The sequence below is a fragment of the Bos javanicus genome, chromosome 11, assembly GCF_032452875.1.
Source record: "Bos javanicus breed banteng chromosome 11, ARS-OSU_banteng_1.0, whole genome shotgun sequence".
NCBI classification, from domain to species: domain Eukaryota; kingdom Metazoa; phylum Chordata; class Mammalia; order Artiodactyla; family Bovidae; genus Bos; species Bos javanicus.
Window position 1 is genome coordinate 99,264,347 of NC_083878.1, and position 26,620 is coordinate 99,290,966.

Consider the following 26,620-nt stretch of genomic DNA (forward strand, 5'->3'; position numbering starts at 1 on the left):
ATATTCCTCCCTCTTCTCTCTGCCCAGCTAATTCCTAGTCATCCTTAGGTTTCTGTTTGGATGTCACTTTCTTCCTGGAGTCTTTCACCTGGATTCCTGCGTTTCCACCATTGGAACAAAACCACAAAAGATTGTAATTATCTTAACTATATGTATCTTGTCTACAACTATCAAGGCCAGCCAAAGGGCTGTCACACAGAAGTATTCATTGTTGAGTGAAGGCAAGAATGTAACCTTACTGATAATTACATTTCAAAAACTTAGACCTGTCCGGTTCTCTGGTTATGAAAGGACTGCCAGTTTCCTTACTATCGGCACCAAAGCCCTGTTACTCAGGCAAAGCAGGAGTTCCACTCCCATTTTAGAGAGGAGTAAACGGAGTAAACCAAAGCGGAAGCTCCAGTACTTTGGCCACCTCATGCGAAGAGCTGACTCACTGGAAAAGACCCTGATGCTGGGAGGGATTGGGGGCGGGAGGAGAAGGGGACGACAGAGGATGAGATGGCTGGATGGCATCACCAACTCGACGGATGGACATGAGTTTGAGTAAACTCCAGGGGTTGGTGATAGACAGGGAGGCCTGGCGAGCTGCGATTCATGGGGTCGCAAAGAGTCGGACACGACTGAGCGACTGAAATGAACTGAACTGAAACTGAGTCATTCTTATATTGTTGCCTGGAAAATTCCATAGATGGAGGAGGCTGGCGGGCTACAGTCCATGCATGGGGTCGCAAAGAACCGGACACGACTGAGCGACTAACGCCCTGAAACTGAATAAATCCAGAGAGCTGATGTGACAGAACTTGATTCCAACTCAGATCGGCATGATACCAAACCAGTGCTCAGCACAAAGCACAGCTGGGAGCTCAGAACCGAACCAACTCTCAGGGAAACGACTTCTGTCTGGTAAGGGAGGCGTGGCACTTTTGCAAACAGCTCCCAAAAAAGGAGAATGGCAAGTGCTCAGAAGGATGCTGTAGGAAGTTTCAGAGGCAGTTGCATTGGAAAGAGGGCGCTCGAAGAGCGGGAAGGACTTGTCTGGGTAGGGACCGAGGCGGCAGAGGAACTAAATATAAAGGGCTCAGACCGCCGCCGGTTCTTTCTTTAAAACCCTTTCGAAACTTGATTGTTCCCCCTTATCCCTTTAAGGGTGGCCCCGCCCCCACTTAGCCACCCGGGTCAATCTAATTCCGATGGCCAATCACAGGATAGAAAAAAAAATTACTTCCGCGCCTCAACCACACTTAGGGGGCGGAACAGAGGGAGAGGAGAGGTGGAGGTAATGTTGTCACGTGACCTGCCCAATTGCCCAGAGGCCGGGGCGGTGCAGAGGAGATCGGCGGCGCTCATTGGCCAAAAGAAGGTTTGCCCAGCGTGAGACCACGCCCCCGGCGGCCCCGAGGTTGGTTGCGCGGGCACCGGGGAAGGAGACGCTGCCCTTCCGCAGCTATGGGATCTTGGGTGAGTGAGTGGTGGCGGTCCGGGCTGAATCTGCGGGGTTGGCGGGCGGCGCGGGAGGGTTCGGGACTGAGGCTTGCAGCGGGCGGGAGCCGTGCCTACGCGGGAAACTGAGTAGGGGTCGCAGGTGTCCCGGCTCAGCCAGACTAGAAGGGCCCAGGTTGGGAGAGAGCAGGTGCTCGGGCCGTGAGCGGCGCAAGAGGTGGAACAGAAGAAGGTACTCGGTCCGTGGAAAGATGCCCGGGCCTGGAACACTGCAGAGATTGGAGCAGGGGCGCAGGTCCTGGACCCGAACAAGGCAAGTACTGGGATAGAAGGAGCCGGTGCGCGGACCGGGGGCGGCGGCAATGGGGCACCTGGACAACCCTAGAGGATATTCCGGGGGTCGGGGCAAGAGAGGAGGGGCCTTGACCAGGGGATGCGGAAGGAATTGTCCGGGATGGACGGATTCTAAGGAAGGGGATATTGTAAGGAGTGCTCAGTGCTGGTCGGATCCTGCCAGGGTGGAATGAACGAAGACTGGGCAGGGGGGTCGCTCAGAGGAGCACTTGGGCCGGGAACATTGCTGGGGTCAAGGCGGAATAAAGGGTGCTCAGGCTAGAGTCATTTACGGGGTGGTTCAGGGCAGGGAAGGAGGTGCCTGAGATTGAAAGCCTGGGCATCCACGCTGAGAGGTTGTAAGTGCCGGCATGGGGGTGGAATGGGAATGAGGAGACTCCAGCCCAAGGTTACAAGGAAGGAGAGGTGACTTGCCCAGGTGGGGAAGGCATTAGGAGTATCCACGTGGTGGAGACATTGCTGTGGTCTTGTCATCACAGAGACAAGGTGGAGGCTTCTCTCCTTCGGCCCTGGGTTATGCCAGGGGGATGGATAGATGGAGTATGGTTGGGCTGGATCTGAATCCATCCCTGAAAGAGAAGCTGTCTTGGGACCGGTGTCCTTACCTGACACTCTTCCTCAGACGGGGCAGCAGAGGCTGTTCTTGACTTTCCTGCAGGTAAATGCTAGGCCTTGGGATCCCCCAAAGCTGTGGTCATATCCCAGCTTCGCCATTTTACTCAGTGACCTCGGTCGGGTTGATTATTTTCTGGGGCCACAGTTTCACCATCACTGAGATAAACAGCACAGCTTTGAGGGTTCTGAGTGACTAGACTCAAAACCGCGTATGGAGAGACTGTTCCAAGCCTAACCTGTTAAAGTAAGTGCCTGGGAAATAGTAGCTGCTGATCCTCTGATGTTCTTATCTCCCCTCGTTCTGAGGCTTGGGGCAAGTTTGAGGGGTGAGAGAGGTGGCTTGTGATATTAACCTGGGCCCTGACCACTGGAGGTCATGTAGCTCAGTTTGTAGCCTCCTGGCAGGATGTCCCCTACCCTTGACGATGTGAGTTTCCTCAGGCCTGCCTGCCCCCCTTACACACACACACACACACACACCCGGAGCTGCCCCCCTTACACACACACACACACACACACACCCGGAGCTAACTGATAGGATCATTCATCCTTCCCACTCACTGGGGATAAACTGTTTCTTGTGCTGGTCCAGTGACTTTGGCAGCCATCCCAAGTAGACAGGGTCTGTCTGGCTGTTGTATTCCTTCTGTTTGAAGTCCCAGGAGACCTTGAAGGCACACTTGGCCTTGGTGGTGCTGGGTTGGGGAGTTCTCTGCAGGATCTTGGGGACTGGCTTATATGTGTTCAAGCCACTTATTTGCTGGCCTTGGAATGGGGCCGTGAGTTATCTCAGAAGGCCCCAGGGGAAAGTTGCCCTTCTGGTCTGTGGTTCTTCCAGGACTTCCACTTCCTGCTCCATGTCAGATTTGGCAAAAAGGTTGTGTTGAGCGTGGGGTCTAAAGTCCAAGAGATCTTGACCCACGTCCCGACTCCATCTGGTACCAGCCATCTGGTACCAGTGACTTTGGACTCCTGACTTGGCCTGTCTGAGCCTCAGTTTCCTTGTTGGAAATTGGCAGAGGGTATGGGAAATAGTTGGATGGCATCACCAACTCAATGGACATGAGTTTGAGTAAACTCCAGGAGTTGGTGATGGACAGGGAGGCCTGGCGTGCTGCAGTCCATGTGGTCACAAAGAGTCGGACACGACTGAGTGACTGAACGGAACTGAACTGATGGGAAAAAGAGCCCGTCTACTTCGCAGATTTATAATGATTCAGTGAAATGATTGATGTATGTAAGGAATGCACCAGAATGGGAAAGACTAGAGATCTCTTCAAGAAAATTAGAGATACCAAGGGGACATTTCATGCAAAGATGGGCTCGATAAAGGACAGAAATGGTATGGACCCAACAGAAGCAGAAGATATTAAGAAGAGGTGGCAAGAATACACAGAAGAATTGTACAAAAAAGATCTTCACGACCAATATAATCATGATGGTATGATCACTTACCTAGAGCCAGATATCCTGGAATGTGAAGTCAAGTGGGCCTTAGAAAGCATCACTACAAACAAAGCTAGTGGAGGTGATGGAATTCCAGTTGAGCTATTTCAAATTCTGAAAGATGATGCTGTGAAAGTGCTGCACTCAATATGCAAGCAAATTTGGAAAACTTGCTCAAACTACCACACAATTGCACTCATCTCACACGCTAGTAAAGTAATGCTCAAAATTCTCCAAGCCAGGCTTCAGCAATACATGAACTGTGAACTTCCTGATGTGCAAGCTGGTTGTTCCAGAAAAACATCTATTTCTGCTTTATTGATTATGCCAAAGCCTTTGACTGTGTGGATCACAATAGACTGTGGAAAATTCTGAAAGAGTTGGGAATACCAGACCACCTGACCTGCCTCTTGAGAAATCTGTATGCAGGTCAGGAAGCAACAGTTAGAACTGGACATGGAACAACAGACTGGTTCCAAATAGGAAAAGGATGGAGAAGGAAATGGCAACCCACTCCAGTGTTCTTGCCTGGAGAATCCCAGGGACGGGGGAGACTGGTGGGCTGCCATCTCTGGGGTCACACAGAGTCGGACAAACTGAAGTGACGCAGCAGCAGCAGCGATAGGAAAGTAAGTGATATGAAACAGCTTTTCTATTCTGTGTGTTGACCTGGCTGTAGGTGTGTTGTGTTATTTGAGGAAAGATAAATCTTAGGAACCCTTACCTCAGGCTTTTTAAAACACAGGGTACCACTTAGCCACCAGGAAGCCCATTAAAAGACAGGGAGGTCCAGTAATCAGTCTTTTAGGAAATTGGTAATGATGTCACCTAAACTTGAAACATTTAAAAAAAAAAAAGTGTTCCAAATAGGAAAAGGAGTACATCAAGGCTGTATATTATCACCCTGCTTATTTAACTTATATGCAGAGTACATCATGAGAAACGCTGGACTGGAAGAAACACAAGCTGGAATCAAGATTGCCGGGAGAAATATCAATAACCTCAGATATGCAGATGACACCACCTTTATGGCAGAAAGTGAAGAGGAACTCAAAAGCCTCTTGATGAAAATGAAAGTGGAGAGTGAAAAAGTTGGCTTAAAGCTCAACATTCAGAAAACAAAGATCACGGCCTCTGGTCCCATCACTTCATGGGAAATAGATGGGGAAACGTGGAAACAGTGTCAGACTTTATTTTTTTGGGCTCCAAAATCACTGCAGATGGTGACTGCAGCCATGAAATTAAAAGACGCTTACTCCTTGGAAGGAAAGTTATGACCAACCTAGATAGCATATTCAAAAGCAGAGACATTCCTTTGCCAACAAAGGTCCGTCTAGTCAAGGCTATGGTTTTTCCTGTGGTCATGTATGGATGTGAGAGTTGGACTGTGAAGAAGGCTGAGTGGCGAAGAATTGATGCTTTTGAAGTGTGGTGTTGGAGAAGACTCTTGAGAGTCCCTTGGACTGCAAGGAGATCCAACCAGTCCATTCTGAAGGAGATCAGCCCTGGGATTTCTTTGCAGAGAATGATGCTGAAGCTGAAACTCCAGTACTTTGGCCACCTCATGCGAAGAGTTGACTCATTGGAAAAGACTCTGATGCTGGGAGGGATTGGGGGCAGGAGGAAAAGGGGACGACAGAGGATGAGATGGCTGGATGGCATCACTGACTCGATGGACGTGAATCTGAGTGAACTCCGGGAGTTGTTGATGGACAGGGGGCCTGGTGTGCTGCGATTCATGAGGTCGCGAAGAGTCGGACACGACTGAGCGACTGAACTGAACTGAACTGATGTAAGGAATGCAGCACAAAATACCCACATAATGCATAGTAGCTATTATTATTTGAGGAAAAACCCTACTGTTTTCATAATACAGTCCATAGGAAGTTCAACATTCTTGGTTTTGTGGGAGGTAGAAAAGATGTAATGATTCTCAGTCAGGGACTTGACCCTTGGAGGCCTAAGATTTCTGTTTAGCCCACTGGCCATGGGTTTAAAAAGTTTGAGTCAGTGTGGTTTAAAGCCTCAGGTTTGAGAGCGACCTCTCAATCCTCCAAGCTCTGGGTCCGCACTGGGGCCAGGGTGCCAGACACTGCCTCCTGGTCCCAGGGCTCAAGGTGGGCAGAGGGTCTGTGGGGCGCTTGGGTGTCTTCCTGCTAGCCAATGCAAAAGGCTGGGGCCTGGTTCCAGCCTCACATTCCACATGTGGGCTTTGCTGCCACCTCGTCCCCCAGAGCACTCTTGTGTGCGTTTCTCTTTCTCACATGGCACGCCCTGTGGCTGACTTGGTCATCTGTCTCTCAGCTCTGTGCAGGGACCTTCTGGTCTGTGCGTCCCTGTTCTTTTGGGGCGTGGATGGTACCCGGGACCCAGGCAGCAACCCGTTGAAGACGTTCTTGGAAGCTTTCACCCCCGAGGGCTCTCACCCGGGCCGCTGATCCTGTCATGGCGTTCCGGCGGACCGAGGGCATGTCCATGATACAGGCCCTGGCCATGACAGTGGCTGAGATCCCTGTGTTCCTTTACACGACGTTCGGGCAGGTAAAGATCGGGGCAGTTGTGGTCCCGCCCTTTACCCCACTGGTCCCTGAAACACTGAGCCACTCATCCCAGGGTCCTTCAGCATCCAGAAAGACTGGGCCCTCGTAATTGCTGTCCCAGGCCATCCTCTTTGAGCAGAGTAAGAAGGACTGAGTTAGGAGTCTGGAGTCCCAAGCCCAGTCTCCACCCCGGGTCTCTGTGGACTTTTAATCTCAGTTTCTCTATCTATACCAGGGGTCGATCAGGCCCTCCCTGCCAGCTTTAAAAGTCTGTGGCTAACCAGGCCTCCTGACCCTCCCTAAAGCTCTGCCCTGTGGGGTGCAGCCTCATGAGGGGCTCCCTGTCCAGCAGGCAGAGTGAGGGGTGGGGCAGGGGAGCGTACTGATGGACCACCGACTGAATTGAATATCATTGTCCTTGAGGAGTTGAGAAGTGGGGTCGGCAGACCTGGGTTCGGTTTCTGCCTCTCTGTCACCTTAAGCCTGTGTCCTAAGGTGTGTGAGCCTCGGATACCTCACCTGGAAAATGACGGGCATTCGGACAGGTAACACAGGCGCAGTCCTGACGTGGCACCTGCAGAGGAGCTGTCACCGCAGCTGGTAGAATCCTGACCGATGGTGTTGGGGACACCATCTCCTTGGCCTTGTATTTTGCCCTCCCCAACCCCCCTCATTTACATCTCTCTGATCTGGGTTTCAGAGGCCAGGTCCCCCCCGCAGGGGGTGGCTGCCTCTCCAACATGCCTGGTCAAGAAATATCCCCCGGGGGCCTGAAGTCTTCGCTGGGCTCCCCAGGGCAGCTCTCCCAGGGAGATGTAACCGGCAGCCCCCCTCTTCTCCCACAGTCTGCCTTCTCCCAGCTGCGGTTGACACCAGGCCTGCGGAAGGTCCTCTTTGCCACGGCCCTGGGGACTGTGGCCTTGGCCCTGGCCGCCCACCAGCTGAAGAGGCGACGGCGGAAGAAGAAGCAGGTCGGGCCCGAGATGGGAGGCGAGCATCTGGGCACAGTGCCCCTCCCCATCCTCATGGCCAGGAAGGTCCCGTCGGTGAAGAAAGGTAGGTGTGAGGTGATGAGGAAGGGTGAACCTGAAGTCGAGTCTCAGCCGGGCTCCTGTTAGCTGAGATCTTGGGCCAGTGACATGCTGTCTCCAAGCCGAGTCCCCTCATCTGTGAAGCAGGTCATTCTGAGGATTTGCTGGGTCGTGTGGCCGGATGCACGTGTTATTGGAAGCGATGGTTCTCCTTATCTGAGGACCCTCTGGGAGTGTCGGTCCAGAGTGGGCTGGTGGGGCGCATCTCTTCCGTCCAGCGAGGGAAGTCCCCTGCCTCAGAAACAGGACGGCCCTGTGGTCCCTGAGCCATATGGTCATCTCACCATCTCCCGCTTTTTTACTTGGCATGTAGTAAAATTCACCTTTTTTAGCAAACAGTTCTATGAGTTTTGACAAACGCTTATAGTCATACAGTCCAGCCACAGTCAAGAGCTGCTGCTCTACAAACCCCCAGGGCCCTCGGTAGGTAGCCTGTCTCCCCTTCCCCCAGCTCCTGGCAGCCACTGGTCTGTTCTGCGTTTGCCGGTGTGGCTCTAAAAGCCTCTTATGGTCCGGTTAATCTTGTAACCCAGCAACCCAGCGTTTGCCACATACAGGTTGCTTTCCAAGGCAAGGAGGCCTCACAGGCTCTCTTGTCTTGGGAGAAACCTGTTTTCAGAAGCAAAACCTCCTTGCAAGACAAAGACTTTTCATCGTGAATTATCTTGGCAAAAGGAAAGTTTCATCTTTTCATCTCGCTTGCCTACCGTCTCTGGTTCCACCTTAGTTTGCTTTCCCTGTTTTTCTCACCTAAAAATAAAACAAAAACCCTGTGTATTTTAAAAAGCTGGTGCCTCAAATCTTTTTGGAAGGAGAATTCCAGATGAGTCAATCAACAATACGGGGAAAACTGAGTCAGGAGGGGGGCGGTGGCTGAGCCTCTTTCTCAAGCTTAACCCAGCAAATCCAGGCCCCACTCTGGGCCAGGTCCCATGCCCAGTGCCCAGGATACGGATGTGAGCAGGAGAGTGGGCCAGGGCCCGGCCCTCTGCCGCTAGGGGCATGCCCTGGGGGTGCTCTGCTGTCTGACACAGAAGGTCAGGACAGACTCCCAGACGACAAGGAAGGGAAGAGGGGTGCAGAGCCGTGCGTGGCCCATGCAAAGAGGCTGGGTGGGAAGCCAGCGTGACCTCTGCCCTCCTGTTCCTCACAGGCTACTCCAACCGGAGGGTCCAGAGCCCCAGTAGCAAGAGCAACGACACCCTGAGCGGCATCTCCTCCATTGAGCCCAGCAAGCACTCAGGCTCCTCCCACAGCCTGGCCTCGGTGAGGGTACCAGGGTGCCTGTCAACAGCCCTGGAGCTCCTGTCTCTGCCCTCAGGGGGCTTATGGGCTGGTAGGAAGATGGGAGAAGAGGTTCCATCCGTTTATTCATTTGTTCACTCACTCATCCATCCGTGAAGGCTTTCTGAGATCGTTAGTGACCAGTGTGTGCCGGGCATTGGTGAGGGACAGGTGGACAAGTGTGGAAGAGAGGCGGTGTGATACTTCCCCACGAAAGTTCACTCATTCATTCATCAGACATTGAGCAACACTGGTTTTTTTGCCAGGGACTACCAGGCACTGAGGATATAGAGATAAATAAGACAAAGAGGAGTTTATTTTCTCTTGGGGAACAGCTTTTGGCTCATTCACTCATCTAGTTATTAATATCATCCAGCGAGTACTGAGCCCCACCTCTGAGCAGGCCACAACCCTGGGGACCCAGGTGCCAACAAGAGCTGGCTCTCGTCACAGCCTGGCAGGCAGATGGCTGCTGGTGAGGGACAGAGGCGTGGGTGAGAGCCCGGTCCTGCTGGCCCATGGGTAACAGGTGCTCCTTGAGTCCTCCCGGTCCCCTTCATGGTGGAGCCCTGGAACGGGGAGTGGTCCTGCTGCTCGGGAGCAGGGCTCGGGGCGGCTTTCGGAGGAGGCGGCAGGTTCCTGGGCTGGGTGTTGGCCTCTGTATTTTTCCTGCTTTGGCCATATCTATGACCTGTCCTCAGGCTCTTGAAGTCGGTGGAAGTGCTGTGCTGCGCGCTCGGCCTCTGTGGTGGGGGGCTGGTTTCAGGGATGGTATGGGAGAGGGTGTGTGGTCAGGCAAGGGGGTTGGTGGGGAGGCTCAGGGGTCCTGCTTGGGGTCTGGGAAGGCCTCACCCTTTATTCTGGAGTTTTTGCCTTGCTTGGCTCCCAGATGGTGGTGGTGAACTCATCCAGCCCCACGGCTGTGTGCTCGGGACCGTGGGAGACCAGAGGGATAGAGGAGTCTGTGACCACCGCCGACGGCAACGCTGAGAGCCTCTACATGCAAGGTGCGGGCCGGGGGGCCAGCCTCGGCTCCCCTCGGCTGCCAGGGTAGGGTAGTGGGGGAGCGGCTTCCTCCCAGGAGTCTGGGTTCTCCAGGTGCTAACTGCAACCCTCACCCCATCCCAGACCTCCCACTTCTATGGTTTCTGGACCAAAGAGCATCTCCAGGAGCAAGTCTGGTCTGCATGAAGACCCACAAGCGGGACAGCCTAAAAAAAAGGGATCAGGACCAGTCTACGTGGTCCTGCCCTTTCCCGTCCTTCAGGGCCCTCCTGCCACCTGGCTCTTCTGACCCCTGCTCTGGAACGACATGATGAGGGGCCTGGCCACTCTCCCCACTGGGGACCTGACTCCTTTTCCCCATCTCCCCGACCCACGCTCAGGCATGGAGCTGTTCGAGGAGGCCCTGCAGAAATGGGAGCAGGCGCTGAGTGTGGGGCAGAGGGGGGACAGCGGCAGCACCCCCACCCCAGGGGACGGCCTCCGGAACCCTGAGACAGCTTCAGAGGCACTGTCCGAGGTAGGTGGTCCTTCCCTGGGTCTTTTCCACCCCCCAACCTCAGAGACGGCTGGTAGCGTAGCTGGCGGGGCGGCTGCACTCGGGAGGCGTCTAGCAGCCCCGCCTTCTGCCAGCCTGTCACGTCCTCCTGGATGGGAGTGCTCCCCTTGACCAGAGTGTTGATGAGCCAAGTAAGAACACTCAGGTCATGTGCATTAGCGCACCCTGCCACTTGATAGTTAGTCAGTAAACCACGCCGTGATTACAACTTGATCCTGACCATATAGGAAACATACGTGCTCTTGACGGGCCGGAAGGAACTAGCCGTGTTCATAGGTGAGTGGGTCACACAGCTTTGTCTTATCTTTTCTTCATACATTTTTTTATCACAGTTTGATCAAATTTTCTGTCGGGCTTCCCTGGTAGCTCAGTGGTGAAGAACCCGCCTGCCAATACAGGAGACGCAGGTTTGATCCCTGGGTCGGACAGATCCCCTGCAGAAGGAAATGGCAACCCACTCCACTATTCTTGCCTGGAGAATCCCATGGACAGAGGAGCCTGGTGGGCTACAGTCCAGGGGGTCCTAAAAGGGTCAGACATGACTTAGCGACTAAGCAATAACAACAGGTGTTCTCTAAGTGACTATCTCAATATCAGAAAAGAGAAAGTTAAAAAACCTAAAATAAAAAAAGTTTGTGAGGGACTTCCCTGGTGGTCCAGTGGTTAAGCCTCTGCCCTTCATTGCAGGGGGTGCGGGTTTGATCCCTGATCAGGGAACTGTGATCCCATAAGCCCACGCAGTGTGGCCAAAACAAATTTTTGTGTGTGAAAAGCACGACAAATACATGTCTTCAGATGAATGTTCACTGAAGAGGCATTGTTTTGTAATAGTTAAAACACATGAAAAAGTGGAAACTAAATGCCCACCAGGAGGAATCTGAAATACTAGCCAGCCTTTATTAAAGGGTAGAAAAAAAGCTCTGTGGGCTGATAGGTTGCTCTGTCCACTGTATTTTATTAAGTGGAAAAAAAAACCCCAAGATATAGAATGTGCATAGTGACCCGTGCACACATTTTTTTCTACTGAGATGTAGTTGCTGTGCAATGTCACGTAAGTTACAGGTGTGTAAGAGTGATTCATGACCCGTGTGTACATTTATTTCTTTTTAATATTCTGTGTTTTTTAAATTGATGTATAGTTGACTTAAAACATCGTGCTAATTTCTGCTTGTGTGTATATTTTAGATAAAGGCGTACATCCATGCCTGTGTATGCCTGTTGGTAGCTACTGCTGTATCTGTGCACTTTTATTACCTTTTGAACAGATGCACAGGAAGCCTGTTCACAGAGATCTTTCATGAGGGTCTGCAGGGAAAGGAGGAAAAGACTTTCCTTGGACTCTTCTGTACCTTTCTCTACTATTTTGATTTTCCTTATTTCAAGCACAAGCCTAAGGGTGGGTTTGTACAGGTGTTAGCATGCTGGGTTGTTGCTGTTTTAGTCTTGATACTTTCCTGTATTTAATTTTTTAATTTATTTATGGCATGTGGGATCCTAGTTCCCGGACCAGGGATTGAACCTGCGGCTCCCGCAGGGGAAGCTTGGAGTCCTAACCACCTACCTGACCTCCAGGGAAGTCCCTGTACTTTTCTGTATTAAAGAACAAAACAAAACATCAGTGTTCGCCCCTACTGGAGTGAGGTCAAAGTGGAGGCCTCCCCTTTGGGGAGGGGTCCAGCCAGGATGTGGGAACAACTTCACGTGTTGAAGAAGAAGGGGGCTTAACCCAGGGAATTGCTTGCATGACTGAGGGACCCTGGGACTCGAGGGGGCTCACACCACAGAGAGGGCTGGCTAGCAGGGAGTGGGGTGCAGGGATGTGATGTGAGGCATGAAGAGGAGGAGAGAGCTTCTCACCCACCCCCATTCCGCCCCCCGGTTTCTCCTCGCTTCCTCCACCTGTGCCTTCGTGGGATGACAGGCAGTTGGCAGGCGAGCCTGGGGAACAGAGTTTGCAGTACAGGGTGAGAACCTTCTTGGACAGAGGGTACCAAGTTGGAGGTATGCGTGCCCTCCACCCCAGCTGGGACTTTCACTCTCCGAGGCCTGTCACACAGACCTGATGGCTGTAGTTGTGGGCTCTGGATGCCTGGGTCGTAGGTGACAAGGCTTCAGAGCCCGCGGCACGACTGCACCAGGTCCCCTCTGCTTGTGGGAGGACAGTGGTGCCTGCCGGTGAGTGAGGGCAGGAGAAGGGAGGCAGCTTTGTTTCCAAAATTGTCCTTGTTGCTAATAACTGCTGCTGCTGCTAAGTTGCTTCAGTCGTGTCCGACTCTGTGTGACCCCATAGACAGCAGCCCACCAGGCTCCCCCATCCCTGGGATTCTCCAAGCAAGAATACTGGAGTGGGTTGCCATTTCCTTCTCCAATGCTTGAAAGTGAAAAGTGAGAGTGAAGTCGCTCAGCCGTGTCCGACTCTTAGCGACCCCATGGACTGCAGCCCACCAGGCTCCTCCATCCATGGGATTTTCCAGGCAAGACTACTGGAGTGGGCTGCTATTACCTTCTCCTTGCTAATACTACATCTGAAATTTATAGACCTTTTCCTATTTTTCTCATTGTGAAAGCAATGAAATGTTCTCTAATAGAGTAGTAAAAAAAACTACAGAAAGAGAAAAAAAGAGGATAAAAAGGAGCCCAGTCTCTGACCAGACAGCTCCCAGCTGTGTGCCGTGGGCAGAGGCCCTCAGTGGACCAGCCCCAGGATCCTGGCCCGTAGCCGGTGCCCAACAAATCACCTCTGTCATCAGTGTCATTGACGCCTGTTATCTTTCATCCAGACATAACTACTTGGTATCCTTCTAAGCATTTCACTAGGCTACGATGTTTTTTAAATAACTATTGAAATAGAGTTCACATACCATACCGTTCACTGAATTTGACCATACAGTGGCTTTCATGTATGTTTCCCCCATTATCTGAAAATAGAGCCTTCCTAGGAAACCTTTGTTAAGCTAAAATGATGTCAAGCAAAGAAGTGATGAGTCCCCTTTAGACACATCTTCCTAAGAGATGTACAGACTTGATGGAGATAAAGCCCAGGTGCTTACAGGAACTTCCCTGGTGGGCCAGTGGCTAAGACTCTGCACTCCCAGTGCAGGGGGCCTGGGTTCTATCCCTGGTCAGGGAACTAGATCCCACATGCCGCCACTGAGAGTTAACATGCTGCGACTGAAAGATCCCGTGTGCCACAGCTAAGACCCAGTGTAGCCCAATATTTATATGTATCGGGCTTCCCTGGTAGCTCAGCTGGTAAAGACTCCGCCTGCATTGTGGGAGACCTGGGTTCGATCCCTGGGTTGGGAAGATCCCCCGGAGAAGGGAAAGGCTACCCACTCTAGTATTCTGGCCTGGAGAATTCTATGGACTGTGTAATCCATGTGGTCGCAAAGAGTTGGACACGACCGAGTGACTTTTACTTTCACTTCATATACATATATATATATATGTTATTAAAAAGCGTCTTTACAGACACAGTTCAACGTTACAGTGACTCGATGCTGAGATGCTGTGTGTAGTTCTGAGGGAAGGAGCCTGGCGGCACGTGCTAAGTAAATGCTTGGGTATATACTTCAGACTGGAATTGCTGGGTCACAATATAACTCTGTGTTTAACATCTTGAGGAACTGCCAAGCAGTTTTCCAAAGCAGCTGTGTGTGACTGCGCTCAGTCGTGTCCAGCTCTTTTTAACCCCATGGATTATAACCCGCCAGGCTCCTGTGTCCTTGGGATTTCCCAGGCCAGAAAGCTGGAGTGGGTTGCCATTTCCTTCTCCAGGGGATCTTCCCGACCCTGGGATGGAACCTGCATCTTTTGCGTCTCCTGCCTTGGCAGGCGGCCTCCTCACCGCCGTGCCACCTCGGATTCCCAATGCAGCTGTATTGTGTTACATGCCCAGCGGCAGTGCCTAAGAGTTCCCGCGCCTCCACGCCCTCACCAGCACTTGTTATCTGACTCTGACCCGGTTTTGATTTGTTTCCCTGATGCTAACGATGTTGAGCTGCTTTTCACGTGCTTACCGGCCTTATGTATACCTTATTTGAAGCGCTGTCTGCTCAGATCCTACGCCTTATTTTGACTTCGGTTGCTCGTCCTTTTATTATTGCATTCTAAGTGTTCTTTTACACTTTCTGGATGCAGATCCCTTGTCAGATGTGTGATTTGTCGATATTTTCTCTCGTTCTTTGGGTTGTTGTTTTTCACCCTCTTTTCTTTTTCTAAACCTGGCGGCGCCTCGTCATTCGCAGGATCTTCGTTCCCTCACGGGTTGGGGGTTGAACCCTGGGCCTGGCAGTGGGAAGCACCAACTCCTGACCACCGGACCCCCAGGAAACCTCCTGTGTTTTCACTTTCTTGATGGTGTCCTCAAGCACAGAGGTTTTGAATCTGGATGTAGTCCAGTGTATCTGTTGTGTTCTTTGGTCGTCTGTGTCATATGTGAGACACCATTCTCTAAGCCACGGCGACTTCCCAAAGAGAGATCTATGCCGAAGCTACGAGGCCCTGCTGGCCACGCTGAGTGGAGTTACTGAGCAAGACGGCCAGAGGGTCTGGGGCCCCACGGGCTCTGCCAGGTTCCAGCTGGGTGAGCCTGCCCCGGAACCTCCTTGAGTTTTCCTGGTGAAATGGGGTCATGGTAACCCCTGCCTGAAGGAGGCCCTGAGGCTGACCAGCGGGGTGCCGGTCCACCCTAGCGCTCGGGGAAAGGCAGTGGTTTCCATGTTACTGCCCGCCTCTGAGTACTTCCGGCTCTTTGTCCCCAGCGGCCTGAGGCCCTAGTTGGCCGCGTCCCCTCCCCAGGGTCTGGTTGCATGCACTTGCAGATCCGGCAGCCTCTGTGGAAAACAGACTCAGGCCTGCCTGTGTCTGGTCCCTCAGCCCAGAAGCTCCAGGGGTCAAGCAAGCACTTCCTCCCACAACCCGGCCTGGAGGCCAGGGGCAGCGAGGAGGCATAGGCTGTGGTGCCACGGGTGCGAAGCCCCCAGGTGCACGCAGGTCACAGCAGCAGTGGGGTGGAAGCCAGCTTTTTCTGGGCTCCTAGCTGCTCTCTGGTTATAATGGCCAACACTGACTGGCCTTCGCCATGGGCCCATCTTTCGGGGAATACTTATATGCCTTATGCATGTTTTCCCTGACATCCAAAGAAGTAGGTTCTCTTACCTCAGTTGACAGATACGGAAACCGAGGCTCAAGAGGGGGAGTTATTTACTCAAGGTCACACAGCTCAGAACTGATGGTGTTGGGGTCTGGACCAGGTCTGATCGGGTCTAGAGCGGTGCTGTTCAATCGGAAGCCACGTATCTCATTTAAAACTTCCCAGAGACCACGTTAAAAAGCAAAAGGAAATGAATCAAATGACTTTTAATAATACATTTTCTATAATCTAGTACACCCCAAATATTATCATCTCAACCCATGATCAAGATGAAAAATCACAGAGGTATTTAACATTCTTGTATTCTTGGGGGATTTTTGGGGGGCGGATGCGAAGTGTGTGAAATCGGTGTGCATTTACCTTATCACCCGTGTCAGTGCACTGGCCGTGTCTGGCCAGTGGCTCCTGCATAGGGCTGTTCAGTCCAGACCTGCACTCACTGCTGGGCCTCAGAAATGCCCCCCTCCCCGCCTCCACTGCTTTCCCTAGGGGCTGGGGCCCCATCATGGTGAAAGAAGGGGCCGTTGGTGTGGGGGAGCTTCGAGGGCCCGGGTTGACCTTTCTTGCTTTACCTGCAGCCGGAGTCCCAGCGGAAGGAGTTTGCGGAGAAGCTGGAGTCGCTGCTGCACCGGGCCTACCACCTGCAGGAGGAGTTCGGGTCCACCTTCCCGGCCGACAGCATGCTGCTGGACTTGGGTGAGCAGGGGTTGGGTGCAGGGTCCCTGGGGCCCAGGACCTCATCCCATCAGGGGCCCACTGCAGGGATGGGGAGACCGAGGCCCCACAGGCGGGAACAGAGCTGGGACGAGGCCTTGGGAGTCTCTGGCCGGTGTGCTTTGCCCCCATCCCCTTGGGAACAGGCTTTGGCACTGCTGTGTCCACATCTCCCCCCGCCCACCCCAGCGGCCGTTCCGGGCCCTTGGTTCAAGCCCTCTCCTGGGCTGTTGTGTTGGGTGGGTGGAGGGGTGGCTCCCATGAGATAAGCCCATAGCAGGCCACATGGCGGAGAGCACACGTGCCCGCACCATTGAGGTCAGGAGGTGTGACATCGCCGAGAGGGAGTGAAGTTACTCAGCCGGGCAGCCATAGCATTCTAGTGCCTGCTGCGTGCCAGAGCCTGTACGGTGACTGTGCCCCACCGTGGCCCTGCCTTGGGTGCCATCAGCCTGCAGGGGGCTTACAGGACTCCTGAATGTCGGGGTATCCAGCTCTACCAGGGGCGACACAGGCCCAGCAAGGGCAGGCTAGGGTGACACGTTCGCCATTGCCCGTCCCCGTCAGAGCAGCAGTCTTGCTTCCCCTGGCCTCCTCTCATGGCAGAAAAGGCTGGTGGGGCCTCAAGGCTGAAGCCTCTGCTTATTTGTTCAACAGATCGTTCATAAGCCCCCTTGAGGGTCCAGACCCCCTTGCCCTCGAGCAGGTGGGAACGGCAGTGCAGAATGAGTGGCCCTTTGGTATCGGAGGCTAAGTGTCAGCTTGGCAGGGGGAGGTTACTTGTTCGGGGTCATGTAGCACAGCCTGCACTCAGAGCTCAGGACCCACAGGCCTCAGGGTCCGGCAGTGCGGCTGCGGCAGGGCCCCTGGCATACTGAGAAAACCGCAAGCTTGGCGACCAGCAACATCGTCTTCCTGGGATCGGGTGTTGGGAGGCTTGGTGTCCGTGTACATCCCGGCCCGGGGAGCTCAGGATCTCAGCTCAGTCCCCCTCTTCCTGCCCTGCCCAGAGCGGACCCTCATGCTGCCCCTGACGGAGGGCTCACTGCGTCTGCGGGCGGACGATGGGGACAGCCTGACCTCGGAAGATTCCTTCTTCTCCGCCACCGAGGTGATGCAGGCGGGGGGATGGCTTCGGGGAGGGGGTGAAGGCCAGGGGGCCCCTGTCGGCTCTGCTGGGGGCCAGTGATGGGTCATGGGAAAGTGAAGGCATTTCCTTTGGTGGGAGCAGAATCTGGCAGTCGCCAAGTGTTCCTCCCCGGGGACTCTTCAGCTGGGACAGGGAAGCCTGGGAAAGCAGGAGCTGTAGGTCCCGTGAGTGAGGGCAGGGGTCCCTGACCCCAGCGGCTGCAGCCATGCCGGCCTCTCCCTTCTCCAGGCCTCGTGCTCGTGGCTTGGCGTTAGTTTCCTGCCATGGCCACGTGTACCAGGTGGCTGTCCTTCCCTGGGATGGGAGGACATGGGCCTGTGTCCAAGAGATGGTCCCTATGGGAAAGGTCCCCATGGGAAAGGAGGAGAAGGGGATGACAGAGGATGAAATGGGTGGATGGCATCACTGACTTGATGGACATGAGTCTCAGTAAACTCCGGGAGTTGGTGATGGACAGGGAGGCCTGGTGTGCTGCAGTCCATGGGGTTGCAGAAAGCTGGACACAACTGCGCGGCTGCACTGAGCTGGTGGGAAAGGCACCTGGTGGTGGGGACGCTGAGCAGGAGGGGACTGCGATCCGGCCTCTGCCCTTGGCCAGGGTTCCTGCTGACATCCCCTCAGAGAGCTTGGACCCTAGGGCGTCCCCTGCCGGAAGTTCCCCAGGCAGGCACCCTCCCCTACACTCATGCAGCTGACACAGGCTTCCACGTGCCCCGCCCCCCCAGCTCTTTGAGTCCCTGCAGGTCGGAGATTACCCAATCCCACTCTCCAGGCCCGCTGCCGCCTACGAGGAGGCCCTGCAACTGGTAAAGGAGGGCAAAGTCCCCTGCCGGACCCTCAGGTGAGCACAGGAGGAAGGAGGCAGGTGGGGGGTGGGCGGGGGACACTGTTCTCCTAGAGGAGGCTGGGGAATCCAGCAGTGAGTGCTTGGTGAGGGCCCAGCTGAGCCAGGCTAAGGGCTTGCCAGGGCTCCTGCCCAGTCTTGGAAGGCCCTTGGAAGGCCCTTGGATGGCCCTGGTACAAGACAGGCGGGTGTGGAGTTAGTGATCACAATAACTAATTAATACAAGTAATTAAAATAACAGTCATTCATACTAGTTCCAAGTTCTCAGATGTGTCCAGTCACAGAAGCATGGTGGGCACCGCCCCGTGTGTCTCACACGGAAGCCCTGTGTTCTCTGTGGCTCAGGAGCTTTTGTTGTGAAGCACGGGCTTCAGTAGTTGTGGCACGCAGGCTTCGTTGTCCTGCAGCACGTGGGATCTTAGTTCCCTGACCAGGGATCGAACCTGCATCTCCTGCACTAGAAGGTGGATTCTTAAGCCCTGGACCACCAGGGAAGTGCCCTCTAAGCCCTGCGTTCTGATAGACTCCCTTAAGGAGCGGTCCAGAAGCCAGGCTTGGAGGACAGACAGATCTGGGCTCTCTCCAGCCTTGCCACTTCGTAGCATGTGGCCCTGGACAAGTCTCCTGACCCTCTTAGCCTCAGTCTCCTCTGTGGTTTATCTGAAGGCTCTTATCCGTCTTAAGCTCATTATTCTGTATGATGGTCATGACTCCTAGATTTACATGTCTGTGTTTAAAGTTCCCTGAAAATGGCCAGAAGACCCGAGTTGAAGGCCTGAGGATTCGGATAAAGGGCTCAGACCAGGGTGCCTCTGGCTGCCCCAGAAAGCCCTGCCCTGGCCTTGGGGGAGACTGGGCCATTTTGGTCCTTTGCTCGAGAGGGTCCTTTGCTGGTTGGAGCCTAAAGAAGGCCAAGGTCAGCCTGACCCCCAGTGACCACACTGTCCAGTGGCGCCGAGTGCCGTTGAGGAAGCCCATCCTCAGAGAGCATCCTACCAGCCTCTTCCTCTGGTTCTGGGGAAACTGAGGCCCAGAGGGGACCTGCCCCCTGCCCGAGGTCACACTGCCAGGCCCAGGCAAGGCCACCCGGGGCTCCACCCTGACCCCACGAGGGTGTCGCTGGCGGGGTCCCAGGTGGTGCAACTCTGTGCTTCCCCTTAGGACAGAGCTGCTGGGCTGCTACAGCGACCAGGACTTTCTAGCCAAGCTGCATTGTGTGCGGCAGGCTTTCGAGGTGGGTGTGGTCCACGGGAGCCTGGGGAGGCTGGGGCTGGGGTCAGGCACCTCTGAGCAGGTGGACCATCTGCCCAGCCCATGGTACTGCTCTCTCTGTGGCTCTGGGGGACCGCCAGCCGGGTAGCTCACCCCCTTCCTCCTCACTCCTTAGGGCCTCCTGGAAGACAAGAGTCACCAGCTTTTCTTCGGGGAGGTCGGCCGGCAGATGGTGACCGGCCTGATGACCAAGGCTGAGAAGGTAGTGGGGGGGACAGGGCTCTCTTTTCAGCTTTTATTCCCCCGTCCCTTATTTTATCTTTCTAAGTTTTATTTGCTGCTGCTGCTGCTAAGTCGCTTAAGTCGTGTCCAGCTCTGTGCGACCCCATAGATGGCAGCATGCCAGGCTCCCCCGTCCCTGGGATTCTCCAGGCAAGAACACTGGAGTGGGTTGCCATTTCCTTCTCCAATGCATGAAAGTGAAAAGTGAAAGGAAGTCGCTCAGTCGTGTTCGACTCTTAGCGACCCCATGGACTGCAGCCCACCAGGCTCCTCCGTCCATGGGATTTTCCAGGCAAGAGTACTGGAGTGGGGTGCCATTGCCTTCTTCTTCTAAACTTTTATTTAGTCCTGTTCAAAAAAAAAAAAGAACTCAATCTAAAATCAAGCTGATAAGCTCTGACTTCATCCTGCAAGCCATGGGAGAGCAGGGAAAGTTTTTTTTCCCCCATGCTAATTTTGAAAAATACGGGTATTGCTTTTTTTTTTCAAATGTATTTATTTGACGGCACTGAGTCTTAGTAGTGGCATGTGGGATCCTCAGTTCCCTGACCAGGAATCGAACCTGCACCTCCTGCATTGGAAGCGCAGAGTCTTAGCCACAGGACCGCCAGGGAAGTCCCACTTGGCTTAATTTTGATTAAGAAATCTTGCCGAGCTCCTGAGCACCAGGGCCTGTGCCCAGCTCTGAACTGAGAGGTAACTGACAGCCCTGCCACGTTTTTCCAGGCAGCAGAGATGGGCTGGCCTCCATTTGGGAAGACACTGGCCCTGCGCACACCCAGGCTCTGAAGTTGTGGAATCAGCCTGCCTCCTTACTGTGCCTGTGGCCACACATGAAGCCTCTCCAAGCCTGAGTCCCCTTGTGTCTAAATGGGCGTGTCTTGCGGATGTCACTGGCTGAGGTCAGTGACCATAGAAAGTGTCAGCGAGGGCCAGCCCTCATCTTCATCTTCGTGGTTAACTTTTACATGCAAGGAAACTGAGGATTGGGAAAGTGAAGCCATAGCCTGTATACTTTCTAGCAGATCTTTAAAACGTAATGGAAATTGGGCTTCACTGGTGGTCTAGTGGTTAAGAATCTGCCTGCCAGTGCTGGGGACACAGGTTGGATACCTGGTCTGGGAAGATCCCCCCATGCTGTGGAGCAGCTAGGCCTATGAGCCATATATGTACTGAGCCAGCACTCTAGAACTTGCGAGCCACAACTCCTGAAGCCCACGTGCCTGGAGCCTGCCACTTGCTACAACTAGAGAAAGCCCGTGTGCAGCAACAAGGCCCAGCACAGCCAAAAATAAATACATCTTAAAAAATAAAAACAGCTTCACCAAAGTAGTTTAAAAAAAGATGATAAAAATGGGAGTTCCCTGGTTGCCTATGCTATGCTACGTCACTTCAGTCGTGTCTGACTCTGTGTGACCCCATAGATGGCGGCCCACCAGGCTCCCCGTCCCTGGGATTCTCCAGGCAAGAACACTGGAGTGGGCTGCCATTTCCTTCTGTGGTTAGAATTCCAGCCTTTCTTTCACTGATGTGGCCTGGGTTCAGTCCCCGGTCAGGGAATTAAGATCCCACAAGTCTTGAGGCATGGCAAAAAAAAAAAGTGTAAAAACGATTCACACACTCATTGAAGACAAAACTAAGACGATGCAAAAAGAAGGGAAAAAATTGTCTCCAGCCCCACCCTGTTCACATTTTGGTGAACATCCCTCCAATGACCCCTCTGCCTGCGGTTCTTATAAGTGCCGTCACCCTGCTTGTGCTGGCATGTGTCAGCTTGTCCTGCCTAGCTCTTGGGCACATCCCTGATCTGAAGCCTCAGGATTCATATCTGTAAAGTGGACACAATGTTGGCCAGTCTCTTACAGGGCTGTGTGAATTAAATTAGTTGATCCGTATTAGGTCAGCCCTGGCACATGCTCACTTTCTAAGTCCGTAAATGACATCCGTGTCCACAAACTGCGTCGTCAGCCCCCGCTAGGCCTCCCAGTCCCAGAGAGTGAAGAATTCCTCCTGGGTGCTGACCGTCTGTGCGCCTGGCAGCAGCCGGAGTCCTATACACTATTTACTGCCTGGTGGCATCACATGAACCAGCTCACCGACTCCCCGAGAAAAGCTGCAGCTTCTCCGTTTCACAGGGAGGCCGATGGTCATGGAGATTGGCCCCTTTGGCGGCGGGCCCGACCTCACACCCTCACGCATCCTCTCTAAAGTGAGTTCCTTCCGTAGCCGGTGCGCACCTTCTGAAAGGTGGTCGGTTCCCGGTAACAAGCTGGTGTGAGACGCTGCTGGGCGGCCTGGCGTTGCCTCTCTCCCGGACACACCCTGGGCCCTGCAGAGCCTCACTCTCTCTGTGACGGCTGCTCAGGCATTGGCCTTGGTCTGGCCTTGGAGTGTCCCCCATCCACAGGCCAACCCGCCCCTGTGGATCAAGTCCAACAGGGTCTTGGGGCCACGGCCAAAACAGGCTCTGCTTCTCCCCGTAGAGCCCCAAAGGCTTCCTGGAGAGCTACGAGGAGATGCTGAGCTATGCCCTGCGGCCGGAGACCTGGGCCACCACGCGGCTGGAGCTGGAGGGCCGAGGGGTGAGTCGCTGTTGTGCTGAGCCTTGGTGTCCTGGGGTCTCCCCACCTGAGCTCCTTGAGCGGGGTGGAGGTGCCCCCTGGAGCTCAGCCTTGATTCCGAGGCTCTGAGATGGCTCTACTGCTGCTGGAAGCCCCCGTTCCCGCCCTGCCCCAGGCCTGGGCTGCCAGGAGGGTGGCCTCTGCACACTGCACCCACTCCAGCCTCAGAGCACCGCCTGGCCCTGCAGGTGGTGTGCATGAGCTTCTTTGACATCGTGCTGGATTTTATCCTCATGGACGCCTTCGAGGACCTGGAGAACCCCCCGTCCTCGGTGCTCGCCGTCCTGAGGAACCGCTGGCTGTCAGACAGCTTCAAGGAGACGGTGGGTGGCCGCCCCCCACCCCCAGGCACGCGCACACATGACCCCACGTGTGTTGCCTGGACCCCACGTCCCTCCATCCCTGGCGTTGGGCCCCTGGGCTGGCTCCCTACTCATCACGGAGCAGTCAGCCCCGCCCTGGGGCAGGCTGCTAGCCGCTGGGCACCCCAGAGCCCGCCCTGGAGAACTTTCCAGGGGAGCCCCCCTTGCTCTCGTTTCACCCTCGTAGAGCGGCTGGGCCTGCGTTTTCCTCCTGCCTTGTAGTTTCGCTCCAACAATTCTACTCATTCTCGGCTGCCATTAATTCTATTCCATTCGAATGCATTCAGTCAAGTTAAAATATCCAAAAAATAAAGGAGGAACAGCAAGAAAGCCTTGAGCACAGGGCCCCTGGCGGGCAAGATGTGCCGGTGGCATGGGGTGATCTGGAGAGGGGTGGGGCTGGGCATTGATAGGCAGTAACCGTGGATCGCCACAATGACTGAGCGAGGCAGGGATACTCGGTTAGGGCCATCTTACAGAGGAATCTGAGGCCCAGAAGATTGCTGGCTTCTCACCCTGTAAGGGTTGGAGTCAAGATTCAGCTTTAGGTGTGCCTGACTCCTAATTGAGGGCAGGGAAAAGGCAGACCTCAGACAACTGTCCCCATCTCCCTGCTTAGGGTGGGTGAGCTAGGGCAAAGGCTTGGTCCCAGCTGGGGGTGAGTAGCAGCTGCAGGCCTGGCCTGTTGGTCTGACCCCACCCCCCGGGGGGGTGCCCTCTTTAATTTAGGCCCTGGCCACTGCCTGCTGGTCGGTCCTGAAAGCCAAGAGGAGGCTGCTGATGGTGAGTGAGCTGATGGTGAGGGGCCTCTTGAGAGCAGCTACGCAGGGGCTGGTGGGCCTTGGGTGTGGAGCATGGCTCAGGTGACCCTCCCTTTGGTGTGTGCTAGACCCGGGTCTGGGGGTGGGACAGGGTAGGGTGGGCTGCAGCTTTTGGCCTTTGTCACAGCACGGGTCACCCATCCTGCCGTGACCTCCCCCTTGACCGGAAGGGCCTCAAAGGCCCACAGAGATCTGCTTTGTCTTCCCACCCAGGGCCCAGCACAGAGCAGGCGGTCGGGAGGTGATGAGGGGGAATCAGAAGCGAGGAGAGGGCCTCTTTGGAGGGAGGCAGGGCCCGCGAGGTGCTGCTGGCGTCAGGGTCGGGGCAGGGCACCCTGGAGCAGGCTGAGCCCCCCTCCCACCCCAAGGGCCGCGTTATCTGCGCTCCCAGGTGGCGACCAGCCGCCTATCTGGGCTGCCACCCACTGTTCCCCCCCTGCCAGCCCAGCTCTGCCGCCCAGCTGATACCAGCTGCCACCGCCACGTGCCCTGGGCACTTCCTGCACTGAGCCTACCCCGGGCCCCTCCTCCGGCAGCCCTCCCCACCACCCTGAGGTGGCCCCTATGCTGCGGAGGCAAAAACCAGGGCTCTGAAAGCCCCGGTTTTGGGGGCACTTCCCCTGGCAGTCCAGTGATTAGGACTTGATGCTTTCACTGCTGGGTCTGGGTTCCATCCTTGGTCAGGGAACTAAGATCCTGCAAGCTGTGTAGTGCTGCTAAATTTAAAATAAAAGATTTTTTTTAATTACAAAAGAAAGCCCCAGTCACTCACCCAACATCACCCAGCAAGGACATGAATGAGCCGGACATGCCTCTGAAGCCCCAGCTCTTAATATGACCCCAGGGCCTGGCTGCCTCTCCCTGCCCGGGTCCCAGCCCTTAGCCTTGCTGCCCCACGCCCGCCCCCCCAACAGGTGCCTGATGGCTTCATCTCCCATTTCTACTCCGTATCGGAGCACGTTAGCCCTGTCCTAGCCTTTGGCTTCCTTGGACCCAAGCCTCAGCTCTCTGAAGTCTGTGCTTTCTTTAAGGTAAACAGGGAACTTGGCGTCTGCAGCTGCCTGCCTGGCCCTGTGTCTGGAGAAGGGTCTGGGCGGGGTGCCTGCTCCTTCCACTGGGGACCTGGCCCCGGGTGGGTCCACAGGAAGCCCCAGGAGGGCAGGAACGGGGGACAGAAGGGGCTGAGTTGGGGTCCCCCCGGGGCGGGGGGTCAGGGGAGCGGCTTTGGGTGGTCTGGAGAACCCCAGCTTGGTGGGGGGCAGGGGCCCTGGCCCAGCCTGATGCCAGCCATGTCCCCCAGCACCAGATTGTGCAGTACCTGACCGACATGTTCGACCTGGACAACGTGCGCTACACATCCGTGCCGGCGCTGGCTGAGGACATCCTCCAGCTGTCCCGGCGCCGCAGCGAGATCCTGCTCGGCTACCTGGGGGTGCCAGCGGCCAGCAGCATTGGCCTCAACGGCATGCTGCCCCGGGAGAACGGGCCCCCGGAGGCACTGCAGTAGTGGCTGCTATGGGCCCAGGATGGTGGCTGCCTGGGCTGCCTTCACGTGGGGGACGCCAGAGAGAGGCCTTTGGGTTGGCGTGGGAGGCCCGGGTGTCTGGCCATCAGCAGTGGCATAGCCCAGGCCGTGGTGGCCAAGGGCACTTACTTGCCTCTGACCTTGCCTCCATCATCTGGGAATCCCCAGGGCCCGGAGGTGGAGGGCAGACTTCCTTGGAGATGGAGGGAGCCCCGAGGGGTCCACCTGACCCGCCCTCAGTTGTGCCTGGGGAAGCAGAGGCTGGACTGGTGGCCAGGGGGCCAGAGAGGAAGAATCAGGCGGACATGGGATGCCCAGGGTGTGGGTCCCCAACACCTCCCGCCTCCCAGGGGGGCTCGGAGGGTGGAGATGGAAGAGAGGGTGGCAGGGCTCTGTGGTGAAGGAGCCCGGGCCGGCCAGTGTTAGGTCCAGGCATGGACCTGGCCAGTGCTCACGGCCTGCCGCCACCCGAAAAAACAGCTCCAGGGGTGAAGGCTGCGGCTGGGGGCACCTTGGTGGGCATCAGGCCTGGGCCATCCCGAGGTGGGCCCGCTTGGGCTCACGTCTGGACGGGGATCAGGCCCTTGAGAAACCCAAGCACTGGAGCAGGACGCTGTCCTCTGCCCTTCCCTGGCCCTCCCGAAGACTGTTGTTTCTCCTCCCACCTCTGCCACCACCAAAGATGGAGGAGGTGGGGCTGGTCGCCCTCCGCCCTGCCCTCTGTGAGCCCGGGACTCTCTGGCTGGTGCTAGGCGCTGGGCTGGAGGCTCTGACCGGGGTTATTTCGGTCCCTGAGAGTGAGGGGCTGAGGAGCTGTGGGGCAGGGGATGGTCAGAGGATGCAGGCGGCTGGACCGGCATCAGGACAGGAAACTCACCGGGCCCTCAGCCTTCAACTTGACGCACAAACCGAGGAGCAGTGCAAAGCCCGCTGCCAAAGGCTGCGGGCATCAGTCCCCGCGTCGCCGGGTTTCTGTCTGCCCGCAGACTCGTTCCCCTTGTGCTGTTTGCACCTGAGGAAACAGGTGTTTCATTTATTGCCTTAACACTTTATTTTGAGGTCCGCCCCTTTCCAGGCAGGGTTGGAGGGCAGGGGGATGCCTCCAAGAGACACAGACTCCTGTTTTTCCACACTCTGGAGTTGGGACTAGCTCCTTAGTCCCGGGGGCGCCCTCCTTTGAATGGCAAAGGGGTCCCCGGGGTGGGATGGGAGGCAGGGCAGGAGAGGACCCATCTTCTGTGAGCCTACTCCCGCCCCCCAGACTGCAGGGACCACTGTGCACTAACTATGCTTCTGGCTCCAAACCCACGTGTCTGAGGTCTTAGCTGCCTCCCTCTGGGTGGGAAGGACGGGGAGGCCCCTCCATGCTAACATTCCGCTCATTTGCACTTCCCCCGCCCGCCCGCGCTGTGAATGTGTTGGGCCTAGGCCCTGGCTGCTCTGATTTGCTCCCCGGTCACCCAGAAGTGGCATTTTCACCTTGTCTGTGTTTACATGTCCATGCACTGCCTCTGGCACTTGATTTGTTGCAGCTTCCCACTTTTGTACGGTAGGGCCTGTGCACATCGACTCGAGTCAAATAAATGATTTAAATGATTTC

The 26,620-nt window shown here is 55.3% G+C and overlaps 1 protein-coding gene across 3 annotated transcripts; it reads left to right on the forward strand.

The window, feature by feature from the left end:
- Positions 1-534: 534 nt before the first annotated feature.
- On the forward strand, positions 535-26,620 carry MIGA2 (mitoguardin 2). 3 transcript variants are annotated; one of them, XM_061433770.1, is made up of 16 exons: positions 535-906; positions 6,163-6,399; positions 7,244-7,454; positions 8,643-8,755; positions 9,663-9,780; positions 10,159-10,295; positions 16,068-16,185; positions 17,214-17,314; positions 18,079-18,194; positions 19,359-19,431; positions 19,585-19,671; positions 22,175-22,273; positions 22,501-22,635; positions 23,404-23,457; positions 24,410-24,526; positions 24,796-26,620. In XM_061433770.1, exons 2-16 carry the CDS (start codon positions 6,304-6,306, stop codon positions 25,000-25,002), a joined length of 1,782 nt encoding a protein of 593 aa, XP_061289754.1. In that variant the 5' UTR covers positions 535-906; positions 6,163-6,303; the 3' UTR covers positions 25,003-26,620. The 3 variants fall into 3 exon arrangements, with proteins under 3 accessions (XP_061289754.1, XP_061289755.1, XP_061289756.1); XM_061433771.1 differs by lacking the exon at positions 535-906 and adding an exon at positions 1,363-1,461; XM_061433772.1 differs by lacking the exon at positions 535-906 and adding an exon at positions 1,609-1,756.

Excerpts from the sequence above, each read along its gene's own strand:
- MIGA2 (XM_061433770.1), top strand. The coding sequence starts at position 6,304 with ATGGCGTTCCGGCGGACCGAGGGCATGTCCATGATACAGGCCCTGGCC. Across the intron at positions 7,455-8,642 it reads GGTCCCGTCGGTGAAGAAAG|GCTACTCCAACCGGAGGGTC; the intron begins GTAGGTGTGAGG and ends TGTTCCTCACAG. Across the intron at positions 10,296-16,067 it reads CTTCAGAGGCACTGTCCGAG|CCGGAGTCCCAGCGGAAGGA; the intron begins GTAGGTGGTCCT and ends CTTTACCTGCAG.